The following is a 25,347-nucleotide window of genomic DNA, read 5'->3' as shown; positions in this document are numbered from 1 at the left end:
CCATGTAGAAACTACTCAGCTAGTCATAGTGAGTCGAATTGGCTTGTTTCGATCTCGATAGAGTCGGGGCTTGGGAAGAATTACCTTTTGGCTCAACATCTAACTTACAAACATGTGATGAGAAACAAGGGGACAAAATTGAAAGAGCTCTTGGGAAAGAAGATAAAGATGTCTGAATTCCAACTCATTCTATGGTCCACAATGCCACTGGTGAGTGGATTGGATCTGGCGAATATCGAAATAATTCTTAAGAATTGACAATATTAGATCCTTCTCGACCCACATCCCCGTCTAGTGCTTTTAGAATTGGACCGACTTGAGTGAACAGACTCGAGTGGATCGGTGTTTTCATTAATCTTTCGATTGAGCTAGACTTTTAAGTGTAGTTCGAGGTTGACTAAGCCGACTTTGAAAATAGTTTTAGAAAATTATAAAAATAAATTTTGTTAAAAACAAATGTTTTCCATTTTGAAGATCAGGGGTAATTCCGTCCTATCGTTAAATGTTCCAGGCTATAAAAGCCCGCTCCTCCCACTTGCTCAAATTTAGCCGACGAAGTTAACAGAAAACCCCCTGAACTAAAATTTCATCCCCAACAAAGCCCTCGTCTCCGGAACTCAGAACTCCGGCGAGCGAAGTCGACAAAGTCCCTCGTTTGAGAGACTTTCTTCCGATTGTCTCCTTTACCTTCCCCCTACCGGGATTCTAGTTGAATCCGGCGGCCTCCGCCGGAAGGTGGTACGGAGCGTTCTCTTTTTAGCCGCTTGGCCTGAGGTCCTCGCCGAAAATCCGAGCGGCATGATGGGGTTTTCCCTCTACCCCATGAAGACGTCTACGCGGCTCCTGTGGTGCACCAGCTTCTTCCGCCACAAGTTCTTCGCCGTCGTCGTCTTCTTCTGCTAAGCCGGTCGACAGATCCCCTTCGACCTATCCAACTAGGTCGGGATATAAGGGAGAGAGAAATTAAATACGTACTAAAGTTTTCTAGTCGTATTTGTTCAATCCAGATCTGAGCGGCTGATCGTTCGGATCTGAGGAGAGAGGATGGACTCTAGCCGCCATCTGATATTTGATTCCTCTTCATCGTCCGCCCGGGCACGGTTGCTAATGTTGGGCGGTGGAAACCCCATCTTCCGAGGTACTTTTAATACTACTGATACTATTTGGTCGATTTCGACTTGGATTTGGTTTTAGTTCTAAAAAGTTGTTCGATTTGGGGCGGAATTAAAGGGTTGAGGTCGGTGGTTGCGGTGGAGGAGCTCGGCGCCACCAAGCGGCCGTTCTTCACATCACCGGATGAGATTTACGAGGAGGAATACTACGAGGAGCAGTTGCCGGAGAAGAAGCGCCGCCTGACGTCCGAGCAAGGTGATTCCTTTCCTCAAATTTTGTAATTAATTTACCAATTTTTACTGTTTGAAGAAAAGACAACTTCCGTACTCCTTTTTGCCTCGTCTTGGGACTCTTATCGTTCACCAGAAGTTTTGGGGAACGCCATGCTTTTCTTTTAACAAACGGTGGTTTCGATTCTCTTGTCTTCATGCTACCAACTTTGGGAGGAACGAGCCTGTTTGTTTGTTCCGTCTTGATCGAGTAAAAAATTTGTTTTTTTTTTCGAACAGAAAAGGGAAAGGAGATAATAAAGATCGAATGCCAAATCTAGGCATTTCTTAGAGCATTGAATGCACAATTGGTGACAGATCAACATGGTTGTGGTCATGATGCATGATTTTTTAAAGCAAGTGGCAGTATGGTTCCAGAACTGGTGTGCAAGGTGGAAGAACAAGCAACTCGAGCAGAATTTTGATCGGCTCAAGTCCTCGTACGATTCACTACTCGTTGATCATGCTGCCCACCTCAAGGACAATGAGCGATTGCAGTTGGAGGTAATTTCTTTCGTTCTCCTCAAATCAATAGATTGGCCTTCTCAATTTCACAAGTTGGACTATGAGTATCTTATTTGCTAATTTGCTGCAGCTTTATTTGCCATCTTGAAATATTTGTTTCTGCTAGCTGTTGAACAATTCACAATGAGGTTTAAAATTACTGAGTTTGAAGATCATGTGAACCCTAATTGCATGTCTGTGTTATACATGCAGCTTTATAAATTTTCACTTTGGCTTTGATAAACTTGTATAAATTAAAATACAGATGTACCACAATTTGTATGTTTTTAAGATTCTCATAATTTTGTTTGCACCTTCGTTTTTTTTTTTAATTTTGTCCTACGTAGATTCATTTAATCAATTTGACCTGTAAAATTTATGTTAATTTGATTGAACTGTATTTAACAATAAAAATAAGAGAGGATATTTTTTTTAAAAAATTTATATTAACCATTGTATATTTAGAAAATCATGCATCGTGCCAAATTTTAACTAATTTTGTAAAGGTATAATAGATCACGATTCCGATGCGCTGATGAGTAAATCATTTGCTCGTTACCACTTTTTTATACTTTAAACGTTAAATTTCAGGAAAAATTTAAAAAAGATCCTTTTCTTAGAAATTACAAATTTCGTTTTGAGAAGGACGTAAAGTCTGAGGGGGTGAACTGAAAGTTTCCCATCACGTTATAAGGAGAAGAAGCTACACCGTCTTCAGCTCCACTACTCAGCAGAGAGATGGTTTTGATCGGAGTCGGCGATGCCCTCCTTGACGGAGAGTTGGCTTGGCTCGATGAGAGCAACCAGCTGCATATGATCTCCGTACAGTCCCTCGCCGCCGGCAAAAAGGTCGTCTTCTTTGGAGGCCCCGGCGCCTTCACACCCATCTGCAAGTAAACTTCTCTTTTTCACTCTTGCTCTCCCCTCAACCCCCGCCCATTAGTCCTCTTTGTCACTCTCTTTCTCCCGCAACAATATTGTTTTTGCCGCACTTTCGGATCGCTTTAGTTTCGGGTTCTGATTGAAAACACCAAGTTCTTCTAGATTTTTTTCGAATCTGACGATCAGATCGGTAACGAACGTCATTAATGCTGCTTTTAGATCGCACTTTTTAAAAGTTTTATACGAGTCCCTTTTGATGGTGTTTTTCTGCCCTTTTTCGATCGCACATTTTGGTGTGCTATTTGAATAATACCGAAACTTTTCTAGTTTTTTTTTTTTCGGAATCAAGTTATCGTTCTAAGGAAAGATCCTTTGAGATCAATAACAGTTCTTTACTACTTCTTTATAGCGTACTCTTTTTCTTTTGTTTTATGAGAATATAAAACTTCTTTTGGTATTTTTGAATCTACTCATCGGATCATCGAAAATAGTGTCGTCTTGGTACTAGCACTTGCGTTTTCCCACTCTTGATTCTTAATTATATTGCGTCTGCTTCTTTTTGTTCTGTTCATTTGTGCTTCCTCATTAGATCTGAGATGATTTTACCCCTCCTTTTGCTTTCGCAACATGAAATTTGTCCCTGGTTTCATTGGAAGTGCAGAGGAATTCAAATCCAAAGGCGTCGACAATCCTCCTCATCAGCGGTAACCCTTTTTGTATGTTCTTGTTCTTCTCTCTCGACTTATTCTCCGTCTCAGAGCTCGGACAGCAAAAGACGGCGGCAGCAGCGGAGGCTGTTCCAGGAAGCAGATTGGAGTCGTTCCGATGGTCGAACCTTTCAGCAGTGCAGGCCAGCGTGTTCGTGCGCCTTCTTTTAACTTCTCCACTTCTCGATCAACACTAGCATGCTCTATGTTTCACTCGTTAGGTGTTTGGTGTTTTGACTATGGTGTAGAATTGGTCTTTTGTTCTAGTATTGCAACTACGCGGACAAACTTGTTGCTTGAACGTAGAGGTTAGTGCTGGACTGACCTTGTTTCTGTATTGCAGTTCTCAGAACTGGCGCTGTTAATGCTGCCTCAGGATCTGCCTACGCAGAGTTTGGAGCGACCAAGGTCATTGTCTCTGTGTAAGTAAATTCCATTATTTTAGTGCTAGAGTAAACCATTTTTTGTGAGTTCTGCTTGATCTTTAGATTGTCAATGCAAAATGATGGAAACCTAATGCCATGTTTAATTAAAGGGGAAGAAATAGTTGGGGAATGTAATAGTTTTAGTGAAGAGAAAAGGAAAGTGAATTGTATCATCAATTTCCACTCCATTTCATTTATTTTGTTTACTTAGATGGAATTGAAGCCACTGAATATTCTCATTTACCTATTTGTATGTAGGAGATGTGTAAATTTCATTTCTGTACATATTTTCTTTGGGCAGAAATAAAATATAGAGAATGATGACCATTAAATTCTTTCCGCTACCATCAATTTGTTATCTTAAGTCGTTAGATGCCTAGATTTAATCCTCCATATCTAGGTATCAATATTCTGCGTAGAGCTAAAAATAATCCCTTCTCTAAGTAAACAAGAAAAATTGGTCATTTCATTTCATTTATTTTCTTTTCTCTCTTATTTCCATCCAAATAAAATAAAGAGTCATTCTCTCTGCTAGCTATTTGATACGCATGGAATAAGGGGGACAGATGGAGCAAGCACTTTATACTTAATTCCTAGAGGTTTTATTAGCTAGTGGATTTCATTATCTAGTGGGTAGTGACAATTAGGATACACTTATGGAATGAGGAAACTTACTCCCAACATAGCGAAATAAGGAACTCGGGTAACTTATATTCTTTTTTTGAGGACTATAGGCAACATCATAACTGGCTAGCACCTTATTATAGTAGTAGGTCCCCGTCGTCATTCTTGTTTCCACTTCAGTGTTGAATTTTGAGTAGAGAAAAGGTGTAATCTTTACAGATTATGATTGTTGATTTACTTTCGAGCTTGTGAAAGAGTAACGATGCAACAATTGTTTGGCTTTTTGTATCAGTACTTGTAGTATTCCACCAGTAGATTCTGTTCCTGTACAGTTTAAAGAGTAGAAAATAAGTGAAATTAGTAAATTATGTTAAGATATGCTTAACAGAATAAATTCCCTAAGACCAAGGATTTTGTGGTACTTGTTACTACAATATCTGTTTGTTTGCAAGGAATGCAGCCTTTTCTTCCGACTTTCTCTATTACTATTGACCACTTATGTATGTATGATGAGACACGAGGATGACCAATTGAAAATTGGTTTGCTATGCATTTTCTACTAAATACTGCAAGTTCTTTTCGATTAACATCTGCACATGCTATTGATGATTATTTTGTTTAGGTTTGGTCCAAGGGAGAGCAAGAAAGCTATGCTGTACAGCAATACTGGAAGATTAAACTGCAGTGTCCTTTACGCAACTTTTTCAACTTCAATTCGTGGACAGGTATTTTACCTTCATGTTCCATATATTCTGCTCGAAGAGATATAATGAACTGTCCTGTATCATCTTATATCTATCATCTTCCAGGGAACAGATAACAAGGAGTACTCTTCAATGCTTCATAAAGCCCTGGAAGGGGCTATCATTCTTGAAACGTTCCCAAAGACTACAGTCGATGTTTTTGCATTGGTTCTGGAATCTGGTGGTGGTTAGTATCTCCTCCATATGTTGTGTTGTTTATGTGGATGTTTTCTCATTAATAACATTCTTGTTTTCTTACCCCCCTTGGCCTTTTATGTCTTCAATATTAATTTTCATATGCTTTGTTATTGAAGAGTTTTTAAGGCTCCTGCATAGTTTTTAAGGCTCCTGCATGGATGAAATTATAATAGTTCACTTTGAATAGGGTCTTCCACTTATTTATTTCATGTAAAAAAAGCAGAATTGTCAAGTATGTTGGGATATGTTAAAGTTGAGATACATAATACATCGTAGATCTAGAATTCAGAACTCTCCCACACCTCCTACCCTCAGAACTCTCCCACACCTCCTACCCAATTTAAATGCGCTAAGCCAAATAAAGAAATACCCAAGAGACCTCTTGCTAAATCTAGCTGACTTTACATTGTCAAATTGACACAACAAACAAGAAAAGTCATGCATCATGAATCGAGATACACGAGTATGAGTGTAAAAAAGGATGAACTCCAGGAATTAAGATCATTAGACTGGAGAACTTGTAACATTCTTTTGTATGAGCCTTCTCCTCTTCAATAATGGAGCAATCCAAATCCAATGAAGAGAGATCCAAGAGGAGAAAGGTGGACTTTGCAATGGGTAAGCATCAAAAGAACTTTGTTTTGGTTGATACTAGATTATCCAACACCATGCTTGACAAACACTGAAGGAGAGTCTTACCGATTCGTGCAAGATTGTGGTCTCAAAGGATAAACCACTGAAGATAAAACAGTTTTACAGATTGCTAACACTAGCTAGTCTGCTTTGACAAATTAACACAATCTGAATTGTTGTTTAATAGTTTCATCATTCCATCGGCAGAAAACATGTCTGTCAACTGTTGCCATACCTTTTACACTGAAGCCAGATGCCTACTAAGGTTATAATTAAGCAAAAGCACAAGACATATTTTTGACTTTGTTAGGAGATAAAGGATTACTTCGGTGTAGTCCCTATCACTTTTTGAACCATGTACTAGGTTGTTTATTACGAGGACTGTAGTGTGATCAAAAGAATAATAGTCTTCACCCACATGATCCACCTAGATGAAACCATACAGTTCAACAAGAAGTAGAAGACGTAGTAGCCTTATGGGATTTATCAAATGTCATTCTCAAAATCAACTTTTATAATGACAAGATTCCTTCTTTTTGTTTTGATACTATGTTAGAACAAAGTGCATGGTGAACACTTCTTAGCACTCTGATCTCACATGAAAGCTAGTTGAAGTTTACTAACGAATTGGTTTATTACCTTCTGCAAATGGTTGACTAGGACCTTAGAAATTAATTTGATGATATAATCTCCAATGCTATCATACAAAAGCCCTGATACTCACAATGTTTCTATAAATTGACTATATAGCTGCTAAGCTTTACGATCACATGCAAGTCATAAATGTAGAAATTGGAATAACTTTTAGCTGCACCCAACAGGATATAAAAAGGCAGTTCAGGCTGTAGGCTATTGACTGACTGCTTAGTGCATCGGTGGGGCCTAGGCGGTCAACCAATTTGTAATTCTATTGGTCTACAAGTCAATTAATTTTGATGATTTTTCTATAGTTGATATGTAAAGCAATAAACTACTAGAAGATTTACAATACACTAGTAAAATCCTTTTATGGGTGTTTCAATATGAAAGGATAACTAGGCCACAATGAACAACCTGAAAATTTATCAAAATGCAATGAAAATGCAGTGAAAGCAATAACTTGGTCACAGTGAAATGAATAACTCAGGCACACAATGAAAGGAATAATCTAGGTCACATTTGAACGAGAAGAGAGAAGAAGAACCATGAAAATGCAATGGTAAATCACTTAGAAAATTCAGGGAGAAACAAAGAAACTCACGATGGAAGATGGAAGGGAAAATTGCAGTTACAGGCTCGGCATCACATAGAATAATGATGGACAAGTAGGGTGACGGGAATACAGGAAAAGGCCGAAGGGTGTTGATAGAGAATTTATCTTAAGAAAAATAAGAAAGAGTTCTTACAAGTATCAGGTGTTCAACTGGAGGTAGAGGTGAGGCTAAGGCTAGTCAAAAACTGTCTGACCGCTTTTAACATTAGCACCTAATGAATGTCCAGCCTACACCATCAAAAATAAATACTAAAGAAGTGGGTTTGTGTCTGATATCCACATAAAAATTATTGGCTTCCTAGATCCTTGGGGTTTTCCCTCACAATTAAATAGGGATAGTTAGTCATTATTAAAAGGAACGGTAGAAAATAAGAGTTACGGTAAGTACTTTTAGAAGGATTATTGGCTTGTGCAAGGTACGTTTTCTCCCTCATAAAATATGTTGGTTTGAACTTCTAAAATAGATAAGATGGAACCAATTTGGAGGAAAGGAACAATTGAGTTGGAGATTCTGAAAGGAAGGCAATCTTAAAAGAGAAAATGTATTGAAAATGCGTAAGATAGGTTTGCAATGCTCAAATTATTATCTTGAGAGAGAATGACTATAGGAGAGGTTGTGTATGTTTAACAAGGAAGGTGAAGAGTAATTTACAAGATGAAGAATCTAACCAAAGTAGTTAATTGATATCCTTCCAAACCAGGAGCAAATGGAATGTGAGGCCAAATAAATAAAAGTAGAGTGACATGGTAATTGGGAAGCGTAGTAGATGTATCAAAAAAGGGGATGTGTAATAGTTCATTTATGACTGCCTTTTCAGATAGAGCAATCAAAGCTAGGATTCAGAAGTGCCAATAATGTTGGGAGCACAATGGAGTCTCAGATTGTTTCTAAGTCTTTGGTGTTGAGATTACAGGGGAAGAAGGTGAAACAAAAATTTGAAATAGAAATACAAAGTTCCTTCACTACAAACTTAGAAACAAATGGGAAGGTGAAAAAGAGAAGAGTGAATTCAAAGAACTCTACTGCAAAGATAAAAAAAAACACATTGTAACTTAGGAGAATAGCAATGATACTGTTTTAATATGCAAGAGTATCCAAGGAAGAGAAACTTGACCGGTCTATGAGATAGTTTGTCTCAACCTAAAGAGAACATGAACTAAATTTCAATTAACCACACACGTTGAAAGATATTATGGCATCATGAGGGAAAAGATTGGTGGAGGGGAATGTATAAGCTAACAAGCAAATAGATTATCTTAAAACTTGAGAGGAACTATATTGTGAAGTAGTATGTACCACTTTAACCAAGTCCTTTTAACAATATCATTTTGTTGGAGAGAAAATTTAGATATATATGTGTCAGATATGCAATAGGAGTACCAACATAAGCCATAAAAATAATAGGTTGAGATAAGACAGCTTGAAATTGAAGAAAGCAAAAGTATTGTCTGATAGAGACACAGATGGTGGAGTTTGAACTTAATTGCTTATTGTAGGAGGTCCATCCTGTGAAGGTGGTTTAGATTGAGTTACATTAGTGAAATGAGGTATCGCCAAGTGGAAATCTTATATCATGTATCTCTCACAGGTCCTAGCTTCTTATAGCAAATGTGCTTAGGTCTACCCTGATACCCTCCATGACCTCACTAATGGCCTACACCAGCTCCATAAGTCACTCTTGAGTCTTGACAATGGCTGAACCCAAGAGTAAATCAGTCCGACACATGCTCATAGGGGTGGAATTGAGTAGCATGTAAAGCTCTATAAGTCACTCTTGAGTCTTGACAATGGCTGAACCCAAGAGTAAATCAGTCCGACACATGCTCATAGGGGTGGAATTGAGTAGCATGTAAATGTCAGACAGTGAGAGGAAACATGTGCCATCAATAATCTGAGTGTTCCTCGGTTTGAATTCTGGAGAACTGTGTGAAGAAAAATGGTGAATAGTCCAATGTGATCCTGAATAACTCAAACATCTGATGTGACTTGAAGTGTTTGATGCCTATAACAAATGCTTGAAATCTACCAATGTTGATAGTCATCTCTATGTCAAACAAGCAAAGATGGAATAGATTTCCTATCACCTAATAAGCATAAGATATGAGTATAGAGATCTTGTGCTTGTGACCATATCTTGCAGCATGACTAGAAACATTGGAAAAGGCTCATAACACTAGGATAAATGGTTTGCCAAAGGAGGCTAGTAATCAAGGTTTAAAATTATGAGTCATGCCAAAGTTTCTATTTATGATGGAATGATACGGTTTCAGTATCATAATGTGCTATGTCAATACAGTTTTGATACTCTTTAAATATAAAATATAATTAAACAAATATTTTTTATTAGTATTTGATTATTATATATGCTTTCCCTTATAATTCGTCTCTATCTTCATCCTTAAAGAGCTTTTTCTTCTTAGTCTTTGTTGTTTATTTTGTAAACAGATGAAGGAGGGAAAGAAATGAATGAAAGAAGGAAAGAGATTATCAGAGGGAAAGGAATCAATTGCCAAAAAAAATTAAAAAAAAAATGAAAGAAGGATAAATTAACTGCCCTAAACTCTAAACCGTATAAAGACCCTAAAAGAAAGGGAAATAAATAAATAAAACTCAATCTGCTATGAGGTCATGACCAACTGTCCCAACCTTATGCCGGCCTCGCAACCTCGTGGCAGCCTCACAACCTCATGGAGGCCTCAACGTGGTCGTTGTGACCTTGCGAAGGCCTCTGCAACATTGCTTTCACCTTACGGCTTTGCCTAGTGGCACAATGGTTTCAGTGTCGATCAACAGACAGAATGATAAATTTTATCTATGCCGTTTAGCACGGCTTGGTATCACAATCCTTGCTAGTAATTGAGCAACAATCCTTTCCCATATGGTTCTATCTGGCTCAAGAATATTGGCAACCCTAGTTTTCTAAAATTCTAGCTATCCCTGCCTATAAACCATATGCCTTAGGGCAGAATTATTCAGATTCAATTTCATAGTGATAACCATAGACCTGAAAGAATTAGAAGTGTTCTGAAGGGTTTGTGGAGTAACCAATGAGTGCAACATTTATTATTGAAGACTGCCCAACTTTCTTAAGAATTTGGACAACACAGTTTTGACCCTCTATTGAGAGGAGTAGAATATGAAGAGACCTCTTTCTTCATCTGTGTGAACGTGTAGAATTGGCACTATTTAGGTCTGCACAGGCAGGAAGACATTCCTTTTTTCCATCTGTGAGGACATCATAATAGATGTAGGAAGGAAGTGGGAGAAGCACAAGAGCTTCATCAAAGATTCTTTGCAGATGTAGATCTCTACATTTTCTTGGAGGTAGCACTTGCACAACAAATAGGGATCAGGTCACACTTTGGACACATTTTTGCATATATATATTTTGTTGTGGAGAAATCAAGGACTAGCGATGCCTTGAGATGAGTTGGAATCCTTGGAGGTAGTATGATAGGTATGTGAGTGATACTTGGGGATGAGTCAAGATGTTTGACCATGCCTATCTTGGATGATGAGGAAATGCGTGATGCGTAGATCGAGGAAGATCAAAGAACAAAAATGCAAGAAAGATGCAAAAGGGAATCAATTCAATGAATACCACTAGAGATGTCAGTGAACAACCATCAGGATGGGGTGTGGTGCAAGAATTAAGTCTCGTTGCATGAAAGGCGGCAGGATGAAGAGGGAGGTATCAAATATACCTACTCTTATACCATGTTGTTTGTGTATCATGTTGTTCTTGGAGAAAATTATTAGTGTCGATTAGATAGTCCCTTCTATCTGTATATTTCATCTTATTATTACTTTATAAATACATCTCTGCATATTTTCCTAATTATAAGTAGGTCCTTAACAACACATCTAATTCTTGAAATCCCAATAATGGGGAGGGCAGTGGGAAGAAAATGAAAGAAATTCCATTCCATTATGTGCAGACTTGTTTATGGCTATTATGTATGGTGATATTGGCATCGGTTTAACTTGAGAATTATCCATTCAAATGCATTTTCAACAAGTGCCATATGGTGGTTATCCATTCAAATGCAATTTCAACAAGTGCCAGTTTACCCAATTATTTACCTTCTTCCTTGTTTGCTTTGTAGGGGATCTTCCAGTGATCATAACTTGCGCAAGTCTTGCACTTGCTGATGCTGGAATCATGATGTACGATCTTGTTTCAGCTGTTTCTGTGGTATGTCACAGTTCGTTTTAAGCAAGCGGTCGAAGTCAGCTCTGTTACAATTCTATTACTCATTTCAATGCTCTTTTCCATTATATGATAGTACTTTTTAACTGCAGAGTCCAAATTTTTATGAGTATTTTTCCTTGCAAATATGGTCATGAAACACACATTAAGGTTGTGTTTGGTACGTATGAACAGAATAAAATCAGAATGATTCATTTCTTCAATGATTTCATTCCAATGTTTAGATGAATAATTTGAAGGGGAACAACCCACTTCAAGGAGTAACACAATCCACTAAAATCCATTCCACTCTTTAAGAAAGGGAAAACTTATTCTATCTCTATTAAATATAACACTTATTAAAAAGTTATATATCAAAATTATCTGGGCCAAGGAAACAATTGACTTGATCGGGTCGGTGGTCCATGTGGATCAAGTTGGTGGTGGTTTGAACATATATATGTTGACTAAGATTGTTGGATTGGGCTTTTGCCTATTGGAGCATTTAGATGAGATTGATTGAGCCCCTCAAAACAGACTAGATAAATCATGTAAGTTAAAATGTGTGGAAGAAATAGAAAAACAGTAGTTAACTCAAGCTTAAAATATTTCATTTATCATATCTTCTAATATCACAACCAAACAAAATAATGGAATTTAATATACTTCTCCCCATTGCACTCTCTTCCATTTTAATTTTCTTTCTCATTCCTTTCCAAACGCAACCAAAATGTTCTTGGTTTAATCTAGGCTTCCACAAATATATTGTACATATGTTTTTTTTCATGACCCTTCATATTTTGCTGAAAGTTTCATATGATTTTTACTAGCTTCATTTTTTTCCTAGTCTTGTTTTGGGAAGAACCTAGTCATCGATCCCACCTCGGAAGAGGAAGCCTGCCAAGATGGTAGCCTTATGGTTACATGCATGCCTGCTCGTAACGAGGTCACTCAGCTTACCCTCACAGGAGAATGGACAACTCCCAAAATTAACGAGGTACTTTTACTTATCCGAGGAAAATTCTCAGTTATGCAACAAACAATCACATTATCTTTCTTCATGAAAAGGCAATGGAGTTGTGTCTGGATGCGTGTTCTAAGCTTGCGGAGATCATGAGGTCATGTCTGAAGGAAGCTGCTTCGGTACCAAGTTGATATGAAATGAATGATGAGAGAATTTTGAAAGCCCTCCTTTATTATAGAACTTGCCATCTTGAAATATTTGTTTCTGCTGTTGAACTTCACAATGAGGTTTAAAATTACTGAGTTTGAAGATCATGTGAACCCTAACTGCATGTCTGTGTTATACATGCAGCTTTATAAATTTTCACTTTGGCTTTGATAAACTTTTATAAATTAAAATACAGATGTACCACAATTTGTATGCTTTTAAGATTCTCATAATTTTGTTTGCACTTTCATTTTTTTTAATTTTATCCTACGTAGATTCATTTAATCAATTTGACCTGTAAAATTTATGTTAATTTGATTGAACTGTATTTAACAATAAAAATAAGAGAAGATATTTTTTTTAAAAAATATATATATTAACCATTGTATATTTAAAAAATCACGCATCGTGCCAAATTTTAACTAATTTTGTAAAGGTATAATAGATCACTCCCGATACGCTGATGAGTAATAATTTGCTCGTTACCACTTTTTTATGTATATTGCTTTTCCCTCTCCTCTGACACCTGACACCGCATCTCTTCCCCCTCTTCTCTCTCTCCCGTATTCAAATGATTTTATTATCCTTTTTTCTTTATTTTTTTATTTTACCTTTATATATATACAAATAAAAATTAAATTACATATATATAATTTAACATTTATTGTTTATTATTTTTTCATTAATATTTATATATATTTTAATTTTATTTAGTTTTATTTTTAAATTAATTTTATTTATTATTTTTTAAATTTTATTTAATTTTTATTTAGTTTTATTTTTAAATTAATTTTGTTTCTTATTTTTTATTTTTTAATTTTTATTTAGTTTTATTTCTTTAATCAATTTTGTAAATTAATTTTTATCATTTTTTTATTTTATATAATTTTTAATATATGTCAAAATTTCTCTTTTTTTTTAAATTATATTCCTAATTCGACACCTAAATTACTTCAATCCAACTAAAGACACATCAGAACCTTTTCTCCCTTTAAATCATCCTTTCATCTAACCCCACATAATAAATGAATCTCTAACCCTCTTTAAATTATCCATCCTCTAACTATTGACATATATCAAAATACTCTTTCACTTTAAATTACTTCCCTTCCAACTCTTGAGATATGTCAAAATCTCTCATCTTTTTAAATTATCCTCCTTCCAACTTTTGACAAATGTCAAAATTTCTCATCAGTCATCACTTTAAATTACCCCTCTTCTAACTCGTGACACATGTCAAAATAAAACTAAATTAAATTTATATAAAATTCTAAAAATAAGGTATTGATAACAAATAATAAATAAAATTGATTAAAAATAAAAATAAATCAAAAATCAAAAATTGAAAAATATTGTAATAAACTAAATTAATTTAAAAAATAAAATTAAATAAAATAAAAAATATATAAGTATGAAAGTTATTTTTAAATAAAATTAATTAAAAAAATAAAACTAAATGAAAATCTAAAAAAAAATTAAAAAAAAAAAAAAAAAAAGAAGAGGGTAGAAGGTAGAGGTGTCATTTGAAAAGGAAAGATGGAGAGGTGGGATGGAGGGCTGCGGCTGTCAGATCCGGAGATGGGAAAAGCAGCCGTCCTTTTTTATGAAAGTTATTTTTAAATATAATTAATTAAAAAAATAAAACTAAATGAAAATTTAAAAAAAAATAAAAAAAATAAAAAAGAAGAGGGTAGAGGGTAGAGGTGTCAGGAGAGAGGGGGAGGTGGGAGGGAGGGCTGCGGCTGTCAGATCCGGAGGTGGGAAAAGCAGCCGTCCTTTTTTATGAAAATTATTTTTAAATAAAATTAATTAAAAAATAAAATTAAATGAAAATCTAAAAAAATTAAAAAAATTAAAAAAGGAAGAGGGTAGAGGGTAGAGGTGTCAGGAGAGAGGGGGAGGTGGGAGGGAGGACTGTCAGATCCGGAGGTGGGAAAAGCAGTCGTCCTTTTTTATACTTTAAACGTTAAATTTCAGGAAAATTTAAAAAAGATCCTTCTCTTAAAAATTACAAATTTCGTTTTGACCGACGTAAAGTCTGAGGGGGTGAACTGAAAGTTTCCCATCACGCGATAAAGAGAAGAAGCTACACCGCTTCAGCTCCACTACTCAGCAGAGAGAGAGATGCCTTTTTTAGGTGAGTGGTTCGAAGGTCCTTGGCTTCAATTTGCGATAATATCAATCTGGGGTCCGGTGCAAATCCTTCGACCTCATGTCCTGACCGATCTCGCATTCACCGTGATTTACTTCCTCGTACTTGTGGAGCCGGGGTGGGGGGCCGCTAGGTTGGCGGTTCCAACCTTTTGCAGCGAGAGAGATGCCTTTGATCGGAGTCGGCAATGCCCTCCCGGACGGAGAGTTGTCTTGGCTCGATGAGCGCAACCAGCTGCATATGATCTCCGTACACTCCCTCGCCGCCGGCAAGAAGGTCGTCCTCTTCGGAGGCCCCGGCGCCTTCACACCCATCTGCAAGTAAACTTTTCTTTCTCTTTCTCACCCTTGCTCTCCTCTCATCCCCCGCCCAAATGGCCAAATCGATGCCATTAGTCTTCTTTGTCACTCTCTTTCTCCCGCAAGAATATTGTTTTTGCTGCATTTCGGATCGCTTTAGTTTCGGGTTCTAATTGAAAACACCAAGTTTTTCTAGAATTTTTTTCGAATCTGACGATCAGATCGGTAATGAACGTCATTAATGCTGCTTTTAGATCGCACTTTTTTAAAGTTTTATGCCAGTCCCTTTTATGGTGTTTTTCTACCCTTTTCGATTGGTGTGCTATTTGAATATATTGAAACTTTTGTAGTTTTTTTGTCCGAATCAAGTTATCGTTCTAAGGAAAGATCCTTTGAGATCAATTACAGTTCTTTTACTACTTCTTTATAGCGTACTCTTTTTCTTTTGTTTTTCTTTTGTGTATGAGAATATAAAACTTCTTTTGGTATTTTTGAATTTACTCATTAGATCATCCAAAATAGTGTCGTCTAACTCAAGATCTGGTACTAGCACTTCGGTTTCTGACTCTTGATTCTTAATTACGTGTCTGTTTCTTTTTGTTCTGTTCATTTGTGCTTCCTCTGATTTTACCCCTTTTGCTTTCGCAGCATGAAATTTGTCCCTGGTTTCATTGGAAATGTAGAGGAATTCAAATCCAAAGGCGTCGACGAGATCCTCCTCATCAGCGGTAATTTCCCCCTTTTTATATGTTCTTGTTCTTCTATCGGCCTTCGACTTCTAAAATATCATTATATTTATGTTTTTTTTGTTTTCTTTTTCAGTTTTCAATTTATTAATTTGCTCGTCACATTGCATTTTACAACTCAGGAAAAATTACAAAATATGAATTCTTGACTTGGATGATAAATTTAAAATATAAACATTAATCTTTTTTATATTTGCCAAATCTGAAATTGTAAAACTATGAATTCTTGTTAAATTTTTAGAAAACTATAGTAAAATCCATGGACTCTTACATCTCTTGCTTGCAGTTAATGACCCATATGTGATGAAGGCATGGGCACAGTCTTATCCTGAGAACGAGCATGTGAAATTCCTAGCTGATGACTCCGGCATTTACACTCACAAACTTGGGTTGGAAATACACCTCTCTGATAAGCGTCTGGGCACCCGATCTCACCGGTTCGTTCTCCTTGTCGACGACCTTGTGGTGAAAGCTACGAGGATCGAAATAGGTCCTCTAGGAATCAGAGAAAATGCAGAATAGCTATTCTTTGAAATGTTGTGCTTATTCAAATTATAAATTTAATATTTATTCCAATAATATTATTTATATGAAGAGATCCTGAAGCATGTACTACATGCAGGTGGGATCCAACTCCTTTATTTTTCATGCTAACTTTTCATGCTATATATCATTACTCTTTAAATATAACAATGTGCATGGCATAGTGTTTTCATTCGAATAAGGTATATTATTCACTTAGTATTCTTATTGCAATGCTCAAATATAAGATTATTATTTTTAAATCAAAAGAAAGAAAAATAGGATAGAATATTATTTTAATGATAAATAAAAGATAATATCTGCTTGTCATAATTTTTTAGACATTTTACTGAATTGTGTAAATTTCGATATTATCTAAATCACGCTAATGAATCTAAAAAATTTTAAATCATTTCAAATTAAAATTAATATATCCATAAAAATCTTCATTTACGCTTAAGATCTAAATTTGATAAAGTAAATTGAGTAGAATTAAATTAAAAGTACATTTTAAAATTTTTACTTTAAATTTAAAAATTGAGTGCTTTTAATTTACATGAGATGATCATTATATCAAAGAGCTTTTCAGCTTTTTTAATCAATTAATTTTGGGCTGATCTAGATATTTTTTGAATAAGTAAAATCCTAACAACTCATTAATAGATTTGTATAAATTTTATTATGCATGGATGGAGTTTGATTTCAGTAAAATATCATAATTTTTTCATTCCTTTCTTTTCGGAATCAATTCCTCCGCTTCTGCCTCCTTCTCAACCTCACTGGAGCGAGCTTGGAGAGGAAGATGTGAAGCTTCTCGGACCTGTGAACCAAGATACTGAGTTCAGGGATTGCTCCGGCGCTAAGGAAATGGAGGAAATAGTCATCACATTTTTTAGATGTAGTGATTGGAGTCTCACTATTATAAATGTGTCAAAGCATGATATAGTTGTGGTCTTCACACATGTTTGTCAAGGCATTTGCCATGATGAGTTTGCAGAGGTGGCATTCAGTATGATAGTTGAAAGTCTGAAGACAAGTTTGTCTTATGTTCGAATGAGTCCACTTGGCTCGGGATCCAGGCGCTAGGGGGTCAGGGCTAACTCGAGGGTTTCGGCGGGTGTTCATGGTTGAGGAACCAAATCATTGCGCAGAAGAAAAATCTTTACATTTTGCAATCGTTCAGATCCTTTCCTTCGAGTTTGCAAAGGAGGATTCATGACAACAGTGTCCACCAAATGATCTGCAACAGTAATTTAAGATGTCTATTACACCTATTATTTAATAGGAAAAACAAGAAATAATTTCAGCAAACAAACTTTTCTTCACACTGTTTTCATGTAGCAATGTACCAAAAGATCCAGGCTATGTTAGACTTCTGACCAACTCGTGTCTTTCTGCTCAATTTGGGCTGAAGCAGATTGTAGCATGGCAGGGAATCAATTCTCAATTGCTTCACTTCCTCTGTTTCTGCCTAAGGAAATGGAGGAAATAGTCCACATTTTTTAGATGTAGACTAATTTATAACTTTAGTTGTGGTCTTGAGCCTTTCGGATCAGTGGTTGGTCTAATGATGGATCAATTCTATCTTAGGCATGTTGAGGTTGGAGAGGGCTTATGTGATAGTGTAATCTCACAACTAGGCTTCAAAAGCATTTTCTGAAAATAGGTCCACAAAACCTAGTGGTGAGCTAATGAAGAAATATAAGCTTAGATGCAGGGCTAATATGTACATGGATTTATGCATTCTGGGATAAAAATTGGTTGGCTGACAAGTTAATGAATTGATTCTCTCAAGTCTCACCTAAGTGAATTATTTCAGATGCATCTCATAATTTCAAATGTTTACAACATGGTAAAGTTCCACAAATATATACTCGGAAACAAAAGAATAGAAAGTCTATTAGGTGTCTTGATAATGAAAACATTGCATCTTGGCATATAGAAAAAATGAGATCTTGGGTTGGGATTACCTCTCCATCTTAAGTTGTTAATGTCACACTGCATGAAATCCATTTCCAGCTGCATCAACATATATTAACCAAAAGGTTCAAGTTAGCCTTTTTCTGCACATGTGATGTATAAAACCATGAAAAACATTGAAAATTTAGAACTTATATCACATTTAATATACACTTTGGCTAGTCACCTCTAAAATAATAGGCATTCTTTTATTTGTTTAGAATTCAGACAGCACAAACCATGAAACCAAGTACCAAAATGTCATTGAAAGGATTGATGACATATTACAACTTTAGAATATAAACAACGTTACCTCCAAATCTACAGCATTTTCTGAAGCAATCTCTAGAGATTGAGGATCAATGTCAACGCCAATGACCTGTCTGTGAATGTAACAGAAGTCATATGCATTATCAAATAGATATATCAATCAGAACCACCAAACTATATTCTATGAACATATTTCAATATATAATAAAAAAAATATTTAACAATGTAAGTCATTAAAAGCTTGCACTAAATTAAAAGGTTGAATTCAGTGTGAGAGATTAGAAAAATAAGAGAAACGATGCTTACTCTGCATCCAAAAGTGCACTTGCTAATCCTAACGTACCACAACCACAACCAAAATCAGCTACAATCTTGCCACTTATATCTCCATATGTATTTTCTGCCTGTTAAAAATCATGAAAAAAAGGAAAATATAGAAATATTGTTCTTAGAAGTAGTTCAGGATAATTTGTTTGATTATCGAGGAATTGAAGCAATAGATCGTAAGGGGATTTAATGGAATTCACCATCAACAAAATATAAAAAGAAAAAAGTAACCCAAAATCAAAATATATCAACAAAACTTGCGTGGACTGAACTTCTTAGGGATTAAGTGCTTCAAAACATTAAAACTATCATCTTAACATACAAAAGGAACCTCCCAAAAGGCGCCTGTTTTCCAAAGCCTAACATTTAACAAATCTGCACCAAAATGGAATATTGAGGAAGCAAAATCTACTGCAAAGATAAAAGGCAAAATGATGACGGAATTACTAGAGGATCACCGTTCCAACTTCCTTGTGAGACGGAAATACATTAGAAGAATTTTAAAAAGCAATGCTTTTTAATTGAACGGACTAAATGACATGGCAAGTTGAAACAGAAGCAATAAATTTGTGAGTGATGAGCTCTAATTCTAAGTAGATTCGAAAAACAAACTGAGCTGTAAAATGGACTGCCATAACGAGCAAGATGCACAACCAAAATAGAGCAAGACTTTGATAGATATAGGGAAAAAAAAAGAGGACATTGATATCCTATACGATATCAATTTTAAGTACTTTTCGCAATAAACTAATTCGGAAATCAACAGGATCAGATGAATACCGTATACAGCAACCGAGACGCAATATGTGGTCCTGTGGGATATTGTTCCAATTCTATCTGCGCAGCCAGAAACAAAGATCATCTCCCAATAAATCAACAAGGAAAGGTAACATCTTTCCCATTTCTATTCCAAAGAAATCCATCAAAGGAGCACAAATAAGTATACAAGTGATGGAATCACTCAATTGCCGGGAATAAAGTAGAGTGGGAGAGAAAAGAGAACATATTCGACGAAAAGAGGAAACAACACCGAACCTTTGGGTGGGAGAACTGCTGAAGAGTGCCAAGGAGGCCCTCGAGCTGCTTCAGCTTCATCTCGAAGCCGATCAAAGGAACCCTAATGCGATCCGACAGTTCGTCAAAGCCGCTAAAACGTTATATCACAAATAAAAACGTTAGAATGCGGGAAAACGGAATCAGTGTTAATTGCATATATCGGGGTTCAGGGACGATATATTTCCAAAATAACTTGTCTATTTTACTATTTTTTATATTAATAAAGAATAATACTCTCTAGGGATTTGTTAACTAGAATAAGAAAAATAAAATGTTTCCTTTATTTTTATATAGATTTAAATTAGACTTAAATAAAGAAAATATATTACAAATTTGTTAATATATATATATATATATATATATATATTTCTTTTTCCCTTGAAAAATCATTCCATATGTTTTTTCCATATCTTTCTCAAAAGAAAAATAATTTTCTTTCTTTTAATTATGGTTTTTGACTTATATGGATAATTTCGCTATTTTGCCAAAAAGTCCTCCTTCGTGTAATTTATTATTATTATGTCGAAACGGGAAGATTTTTTTCCATAAAAACTTGAGGGTATTTTTGTTTATCAGAAAAACTATGAAGGTGTATTTCAAAAATAAAAAAAAAAAGGCAAACAATTTCCTTTTGAGCACGACGTAAAGTCTGAGGGGGTGAACTAAAAGTTTCCATCATGTTATAAGGAGAAGAAGCTACACCATCTTCAGCTCCACTACTCGGCAGAGTAGGGATGAGTAAAAATTTGATTAAACTAAAAAAATCGATCGAATTGAACTAAATTTATAATTCAGTTCGATTATTTTAAAATTTCAGTTATTTTTTCTTAAAAATTAATTAATTCAATTAATTCGGTTCGGTTTCGGTTTTAAAATTTCTTATTTGGTTAAACTAAATTAACCGAATTAATCAAACTAGAAAAATAATTTATAAATTTTAAGTAAATAAATTTATAAATTCCTAATTCATTAATAAAATTTTCATAATATTTAAAAAAAAATCGGTTAATTCGATTAATTCAATTGGTTTTAAAAAAATTGAACGATTCAGTTGGTTTTAAAAAAATTGGTTTATTCAGTTTTCGATTAATTCAGTTCGGTTCAGTTCAGTTTTAACCGAATACTCATCCCTAGCAGAGAGCGAGAGTAGAGGTGGCTCAAGCCTTCTGAAGGTCTTAGGCGAAATTTGTTTTAAATAATTGTTATTATTTTAAAAAATTTTCTCTTACACTTTTTTATTCAGACTTAGACCGACAATAATGGGTTTAAAATTTTTTTAAAGTAAATTAAAATATTAATTTTAAAAATAAATGTTTTATAAAAATTAAATTTTTTAGCTTTTTAAGATGTAAAATTATTAATTAATTTATCATATTCAGGTTTTAATAATAAATTTTTTTCAATTGATAACATTGCTAAATTATTTAATTTTTTTGAGATATAGTTGAACGTAAATAAGATTTTATTAATTTTAATTTTGAAAAACTTTTTTTCGCTGAAGCTACACTAATAGGTAGATATGGTCAGCAATATTCTATAAACTATCCATGCATTATAAAAAAAATTAATTTTTTTAATAAGATTTAATACTTCAATTCCCGTCGTTCGCCCATTACATTTTTTTTCAAAATAAAAATAATATATTTTCAATATTCCTATTTAAGGCGACGAAAAATAAAACTATCATTATATTTTTTCATTTTCCTACTTCTTCTTCCAAGCGCAGGATAACCCCAAGGGGTTGTGGGAAGTGCTCCTGTTTTTAATTTTAGATTTATTATTCCTTTTAAAATTTTTAATTCTAAAAATAAATTTAAATCATCATTATCTTGTGACATATCATATGTTAAAAAGTTTTCAAGATTCAAATATTTTTCTTTTAAAAAATTATTATCAAGAAATTTTAACTTCTCTACCTTATATAAATTAAAAAATAAAATTATCTTTGTATATTTTAAATTGTTCAAACCTACTTTGAAGTGAAGAAATAGCATGATCAATAATATAATTAAAGTAATTGATTTTAAAAAATTCTTTTGGTGATAGTTTTACTTTATTAGTTATATTTTCATTAAATCATTTATTTTTTCTAATTACATATTTTTCAAAATTTAACAAATCTGATGATATTTGAAAGTTCGATAAATGACATGTGAAATTTGAAACTAAAATTATTATATTGATGAAATTTCATCGTAATTAAAATATGAGAGTAATTTAGTAAATAAAAATGAAATATTCAAAATAAAAAAATTAAAATTTTGAAAATAAAGATAAAATATGAAGATAAATCACAGGTGACATGCTAATGTTAGCCTTCGACATCTAAAATATCGTTTTATTTGAGTTTTTTTTGCTCTTCAAACTACTTCCACCTTTTTTTTTAAAAAAAAATCTTTTACTTTATATTCCAGATGTGTCAACTCAGGAAAAATTGCAAACTATGAATTCTTGACTTGGATGATAAATTTAAAATCTAAACAACAATCTTTTTTATATTTGCCAAATCTGAAATTGTAAAACTACGAATTCTTGCTAAATTTTAGAAAACTATAGTAAAATCCATGGACTCTTACATCTCTTGCTATTAGGGGTGAGCAAAAATTCGGTTAAACCGAATAAATCGATCAAATCGAACCGAATTTTTAATTCGGTTCGGTTATTTCAGAAGTTCGGTTATTTTTTTTAAAAAAATCGGTTAATTCGGTTCGGTTTCGGTTTTAAATTTTCTTATTCGGTTAAACCGAATAAACCGAATTAATTAAATTAAAAAAATAATTTATAAATTTAAAGTAAATAAATATATAAATCTATAATTTATTAGTAAAAATTTTATAATATTTAAAAAAAATTTGGTTAATTCGGTCGAAAACTGAATTAACCGATAAAATATCGGTTCGATTTGTTCGGTTTTTCTTGGGAAATTCGGTCGGTTCGGTTGGTTCAAAAAAAATCGATTTATTCGGTTTTCGGTTTATTCGGTTCGGTTCGGTTCGGTTTTAACCGAATACTCACCCCTACTTGCTATGCAGTTAATGACCCATTTGCGATGAAGGCATGGGCACAGTCGTATCCTGAGAACAGGCTTGTGAAATTCCTAGCTGATGGTTCCGGCATTTACACTCACACCCTTGGGTTGGAAGTAGACCTCTCCGATAAGGGTCTGGGCACCCGATCGTGACGGTTCGTTCTCCTTGTCGATGACTTTAGGGGTGAGTATTCAGTTAGAATCGAATCAAACCGAACCAAATTAATCAAAAAACAAATAAATCAATTTTTTTTGAACCAACCGAACCGACTGAATGTTCCAATAAAAATGGAACAAATCGAACCGATATTTTATCAGTTAATTCAGTTTTCGACTAAATTAACCGAATTAACCAAATTTTTTTAAATATTATGAAAATTTTACTAATGAATTACGGATTTATAAATTTATTTATTTAATATTTATAAATTATTTTTTTATTTGATTAATTTGGTTAATTCGGTTTAACCGAATAAGGAATTTTAAAATCGAAATCGAACCGAATTAATTGAATTAACTGATTTTTTAGAAAAAATAATCGAAATTTTGAAATAACCGAATCAAAATTTTAATTTGGTTCAGTTCGATCGATTTATTCGGTTTAATCAAATTTTTACTCACTCTTAGACGACCTTATGGCCATACAAAAAAAGCATAGATTAGCGACCGAATTTTCGGTCGCTAATCGGTCGCTAAATTCAATTAGCGATCGATTCAAAAAATCACAAAAAATTTCATCTAGAAGTTGCGAACATCGAAGTAGTGGGAGAATTCACTAGATGTGATGCAGAAGAGATCCTAAAGATCCTCTAGAAATCACCATGTTATTTTGATTGTTAGGCTACTAGTTAAGTGACTTTGCAACTATTGTTTGAATAAAGCAGCTATTCTTTGAATGATAATATGGCGCCATCGGATGACATTATTCGAATTATAAATTTAATATTTATTCCAACAATATTATTTAAATGAATTTAAATGTAACAATTTGCATGACATACTTTATTTTTTAACTTAAAAATTATTAAAGAAAGCGTACATTTTAGATTTTTTCCCCTACTAAAATCCTAAAATATCATTGTTATTATGGTCATAATTTTTTTAGATATTTTAGGAAATTGTGTAAGTTTTGATATTACCTAAATCATGTATTAAATTTCCATAATATATAAATCATATCATATTCATGAAACTATCATAATCAGTTTCGTCCAAAATTAATCAATGAATCCATTCCAAATTACAATTAATATATTCTTAAAGTTCTTCATCTCTAGGATCTAAATTTGATAAAGTAAATTGAGAATAGTGAATTAAATTGAAAGTATATTTTTAAATTTTTATTCTATTAATTTAAAATTTTATTATTTTCAATTTACACGAGGTGCGAGAACATAAATATATCAAGAGTCTTTTAAAAGTATATTGATTTTGATTTGAAGTGATTTAAAATTTTTTAATCTATTAATCAATTTTAGATAAATTTGACTCATGAATAAGGAATTTTAAAATCGAAATCAAACAAAATTAATTGAATTAACCGATTTTTTTAGAAAAAATAATCGAAATTCTGAAATAATCGAACCAAAATTTTAATTCAGTTCAGTTCGATCGGTTTATTAGGTTTAATCGAATTTTTGCTCACTCTTACACGACCTTGTAGTGAAAGTTGCGAACATCAAAGTAGTGGGAGAATTCACTAGATGTGATGCAGAAGAGATCCTAAAGGTCCTCTAGGAATCACCATGTTATTTTGATTGTTAGGCTACTAGTTAAGTGACTTTGCAACTATTGTTTGAATAAAGCAGCTATTCTTTGAATGATAATATGGCGCCATCGGATGGCATTATTCGAATTATAAATTTAATATTTATTCCAACAATATTATTTAAATGAATTTAAATGTAACAATTTGCATGGCATACTTTATTTTTTACCTTAAAAATTATTAACGAAAGCATACATTTTAGATTTTTTTCCCCTACTAAAATCCTAAAATATCATTGTTATTATGGTCTTAATTTTTTTAGATATTTTACGAAATTGTGTAAGTTTTGATATTACCTAAATCATGTATTAAATTTCCATAATATATAAATCATATCATATTCATGAAACTATCATAATCAATTTCGTCCAAAATTAATCAATGAATCCATTCCAAATTACAATTAATATATTCTTAAAATTCTTCATCTCTAGGATCTAAATTTGATAAAGTAAATTGAGAATAGTGAATTAAATTGAAAGTATATTTTTAAATTTTTATTCTATTAA

The 25,347-nt window shown here is 33.8% G+C and overlaps 4 protein-coding genes across 5 annotated transcripts; 3 read left to right on the top strand and 1 right to left on the bottom strand.

The window, feature by feature from the left end:
- Positions 1 to 638: 638 nt before the first annotated feature.
- LOC141815624 (homeobox-leucine zipper protein HOX16-like) lies at positions 639 to 2,152 on the top strand. Of its 2 annotated transcripts, XR_012600569.1 has the most exons (4): positions 639 to 1,138; positions 1,231 to 1,368; positions 1,623 to 1,886; positions 1,978 to 2,152. XR_012600569.1 is itself a non-coding variant. In XM_074703574.1 (3 exons), the coding sequence occupies exons 1-3, from the start codon at positions 1,045 to 1,047 to the stop codon at positions 1,661 to 1,663; spliced, it is 273 nt and encodes a 90-aa protein (XP_074559675.1). In that variant the 5' UTR covers positions 639 to 1,044; the 3' UTR covers positions 1,664 to 1,938. The 2 variants fall into 2 exon arrangements, 1 of the variants encoding a protein (XP_074559675.1); XM_074703574.1 differs by lacking the exon at positions 1,978 to 2,152 and having other exon boundaries at positions 1,623 to 1,938.
- A 1,444-nt stretch (positions 2,153 to 3,596) lies between these two features.
- Positions 3,597 to 12,886, top strand: LOC141815354 (exosome complex component RRP41-like). Its single transcript, XM_074703297.1, has 7 exons — positions 3,597 to 3,626; positions 3,819 to 3,897; positions 5,147 to 5,249; positions 5,334 to 5,454; positions 11,458 to 11,546; positions 12,388 to 12,537; positions 12,609 to 12,886. The coding sequence occupies exons 3-7, from the start codon at positions 5,175 to 5,177 to the stop codon at positions 12,693 to 12,695; spliced, it is 522 nt and encodes a 173-aa protein (XP_074559398.1). The 5' UTR covers positions 3,597 to 3,626; positions 3,819 to 3,897; positions 5,147 to 5,174; the 3' UTR covers positions 12,696 to 12,886.
- A 2,072-nt stretch (positions 12,887 to 14,958) lies between these two features.
- On the top strand, positions 14,959 to 16,430 carry LOC141814528 (peroxiredoxin-2-like). The gene is made up of 3 exons (XM_074702483.1): positions 14,959 to 15,183; positions 15,811 to 15,890; positions 16,195 to 16,430. Exons 1-3 carry the CDS (start codon positions 15,029 to 15,031, stop codon positions 16,428 to 16,430), a joined length of 471 nt encoding a protein of 156 aa, XP_074558584.1. The 5' UTR covers positions 14,959 to 15,028.
- Positions 16,431 to 17,551: 1,121 nt separating this feature from the next.
- Positions 17,552 to 20,107, bottom strand: LOC141814527 (uncharacterized). Its single transcript, XM_074702482.1, has 6 exons — positions 20,022 to 20,107; positions 19,767 to 19,823; positions 18,966 to 19,063; positions 18,703 to 18,772; positions 18,401 to 18,449; positions 17,552 to 17,670 (listed from the first exon to the last, which is right to left on the bottom strand). Exons 1-6 carry the CDS (start codon positions 20,079 to 20,081, stop codon positions 17,552 to 17,554), a joined length of 453 nt encoding a protein of 150 aa, XP_074558583.1. The 5' UTR covers positions 20,082 to 20,107.
- Positions 20,108 to 25,347: the final 5,240 nt, after the last annotated feature.

Source organism: Curcuma longa, chromosome 21 (assembly GCF_044706935.1).
Source record: "Curcuma longa cultivar G26 ecotype Majalengka, Jawa Barat chromosome 21, ITB_CL_G26_1.1, whole genome shotgun sequence".
NCBI classification, from domain to species: Eukaryota; Viridiplantae; Streptophyta; class Magnoliopsida; order Zingiberales; family Zingiberaceae; genus Curcuma; species Curcuma longa.
The sequence above is the reverse complement of the archived record's forward strand: the minus strand, read 5'-3'. Positions and strand labels throughout refer to the sequence as shown.

What these genes read in the sequence shown, in the direction of transcription:
- LOC141814527 (XM_074702482.1), bottom strand. Translation starts at nt 20,081, where the DNA reads ATGAAGCTGAAGCAGCTCGAGGGCCTCCTTGGCACTCTTCAGCAGTTC. An exon ending in AGCAGTTCTCCCACCCAAAG is followed by an intron (nt 19,824 to 20,021) that starts GTTCGGTGTTGT and finishes CTGGCTGCGCAG; the next exon opens with ATAGAATTGGAACAATATCC. An exon ending in AGTGCACTTTTGGATGCAGA is followed by an intron (nt 18,773 to 18,965) that starts GTAAGCATCGTT and finishes TTACATTCACAG; the next exon opens with ACAGGTCATTGGCGTTGACA.
- LOC141815624 (XM_074703574.1), top strand. Translation starts at nt 1,045, where the DNA reads ATGGACTCTAGCCGCCATCTGATATTTGATTCCTCTTCATCGTCCGCC. An exon ending in TGGAAACCCCATCTTCCGAG is followed by an intron (nt 1,139 to 1,230) that starts GTACTTTTAATA and finishes GCGGAATTAAAG; the next exon opens with GGTTGAGGTCGGTGGTTGCG. An exon ending in CCGCCTGACGTCCGAGCAAG is followed by an intron (nt 1,369 to 1,622) that starts GTGATTCCTTTC and finishes TTTTTCGAACAG; the next exon opens with AAAAGGGAAAGGAGATAATA.
- LOC141815354 (XM_074703297.1), top strand. Translation starts at nt 5,175, where the DNA reads ATGCTGTACAGCAATACTGGAAGATTAAACTGCAGTGTCCTTTACGCA. An exon ending in TTGTTTCAGCTGTTTCTGTG is followed by an intron (nt 11,547 to 12,387) that starts GTATGTCACAGT and finishes TTTTTTTCCTAG; the next exon opens with TCTTGTTTTGGGAAGAACCT. An exon ending in CAACTCCCAAAATTAACGAG is followed by an intron (nt 12,538 to 12,608) that starts GTACTTTTACTT and finishes CTTCATGAAAAG; the next exon opens with GCAATGGAGTTGTGTCTGGA.
- LOC141814528 (XM_074702483.1), top strand. Translation starts at nt 15,029, where the DNA reads ATGCCTTTGATCGGAGTCGGCAATGCCCTCCCGGACGGAGAGTTGTCT. An exon ending in GCCTTCACACCCATCTGCAA is followed by an intron (nt 15,184 to 15,810) that starts GTAAACTTTTCT and finishes TTGCTTTCGCAG; the next exon opens with CATGAAATTTGTCCCTGGTT. An exon ending in CGAGATCCTCCTCATCAGCG is followed by an intron (nt 15,891 to 16,194) that starts GTAATTTCCCCC and finishes TCTTGCTTGCAG; the next exon opens with TTAATGACCCATATGTGATG.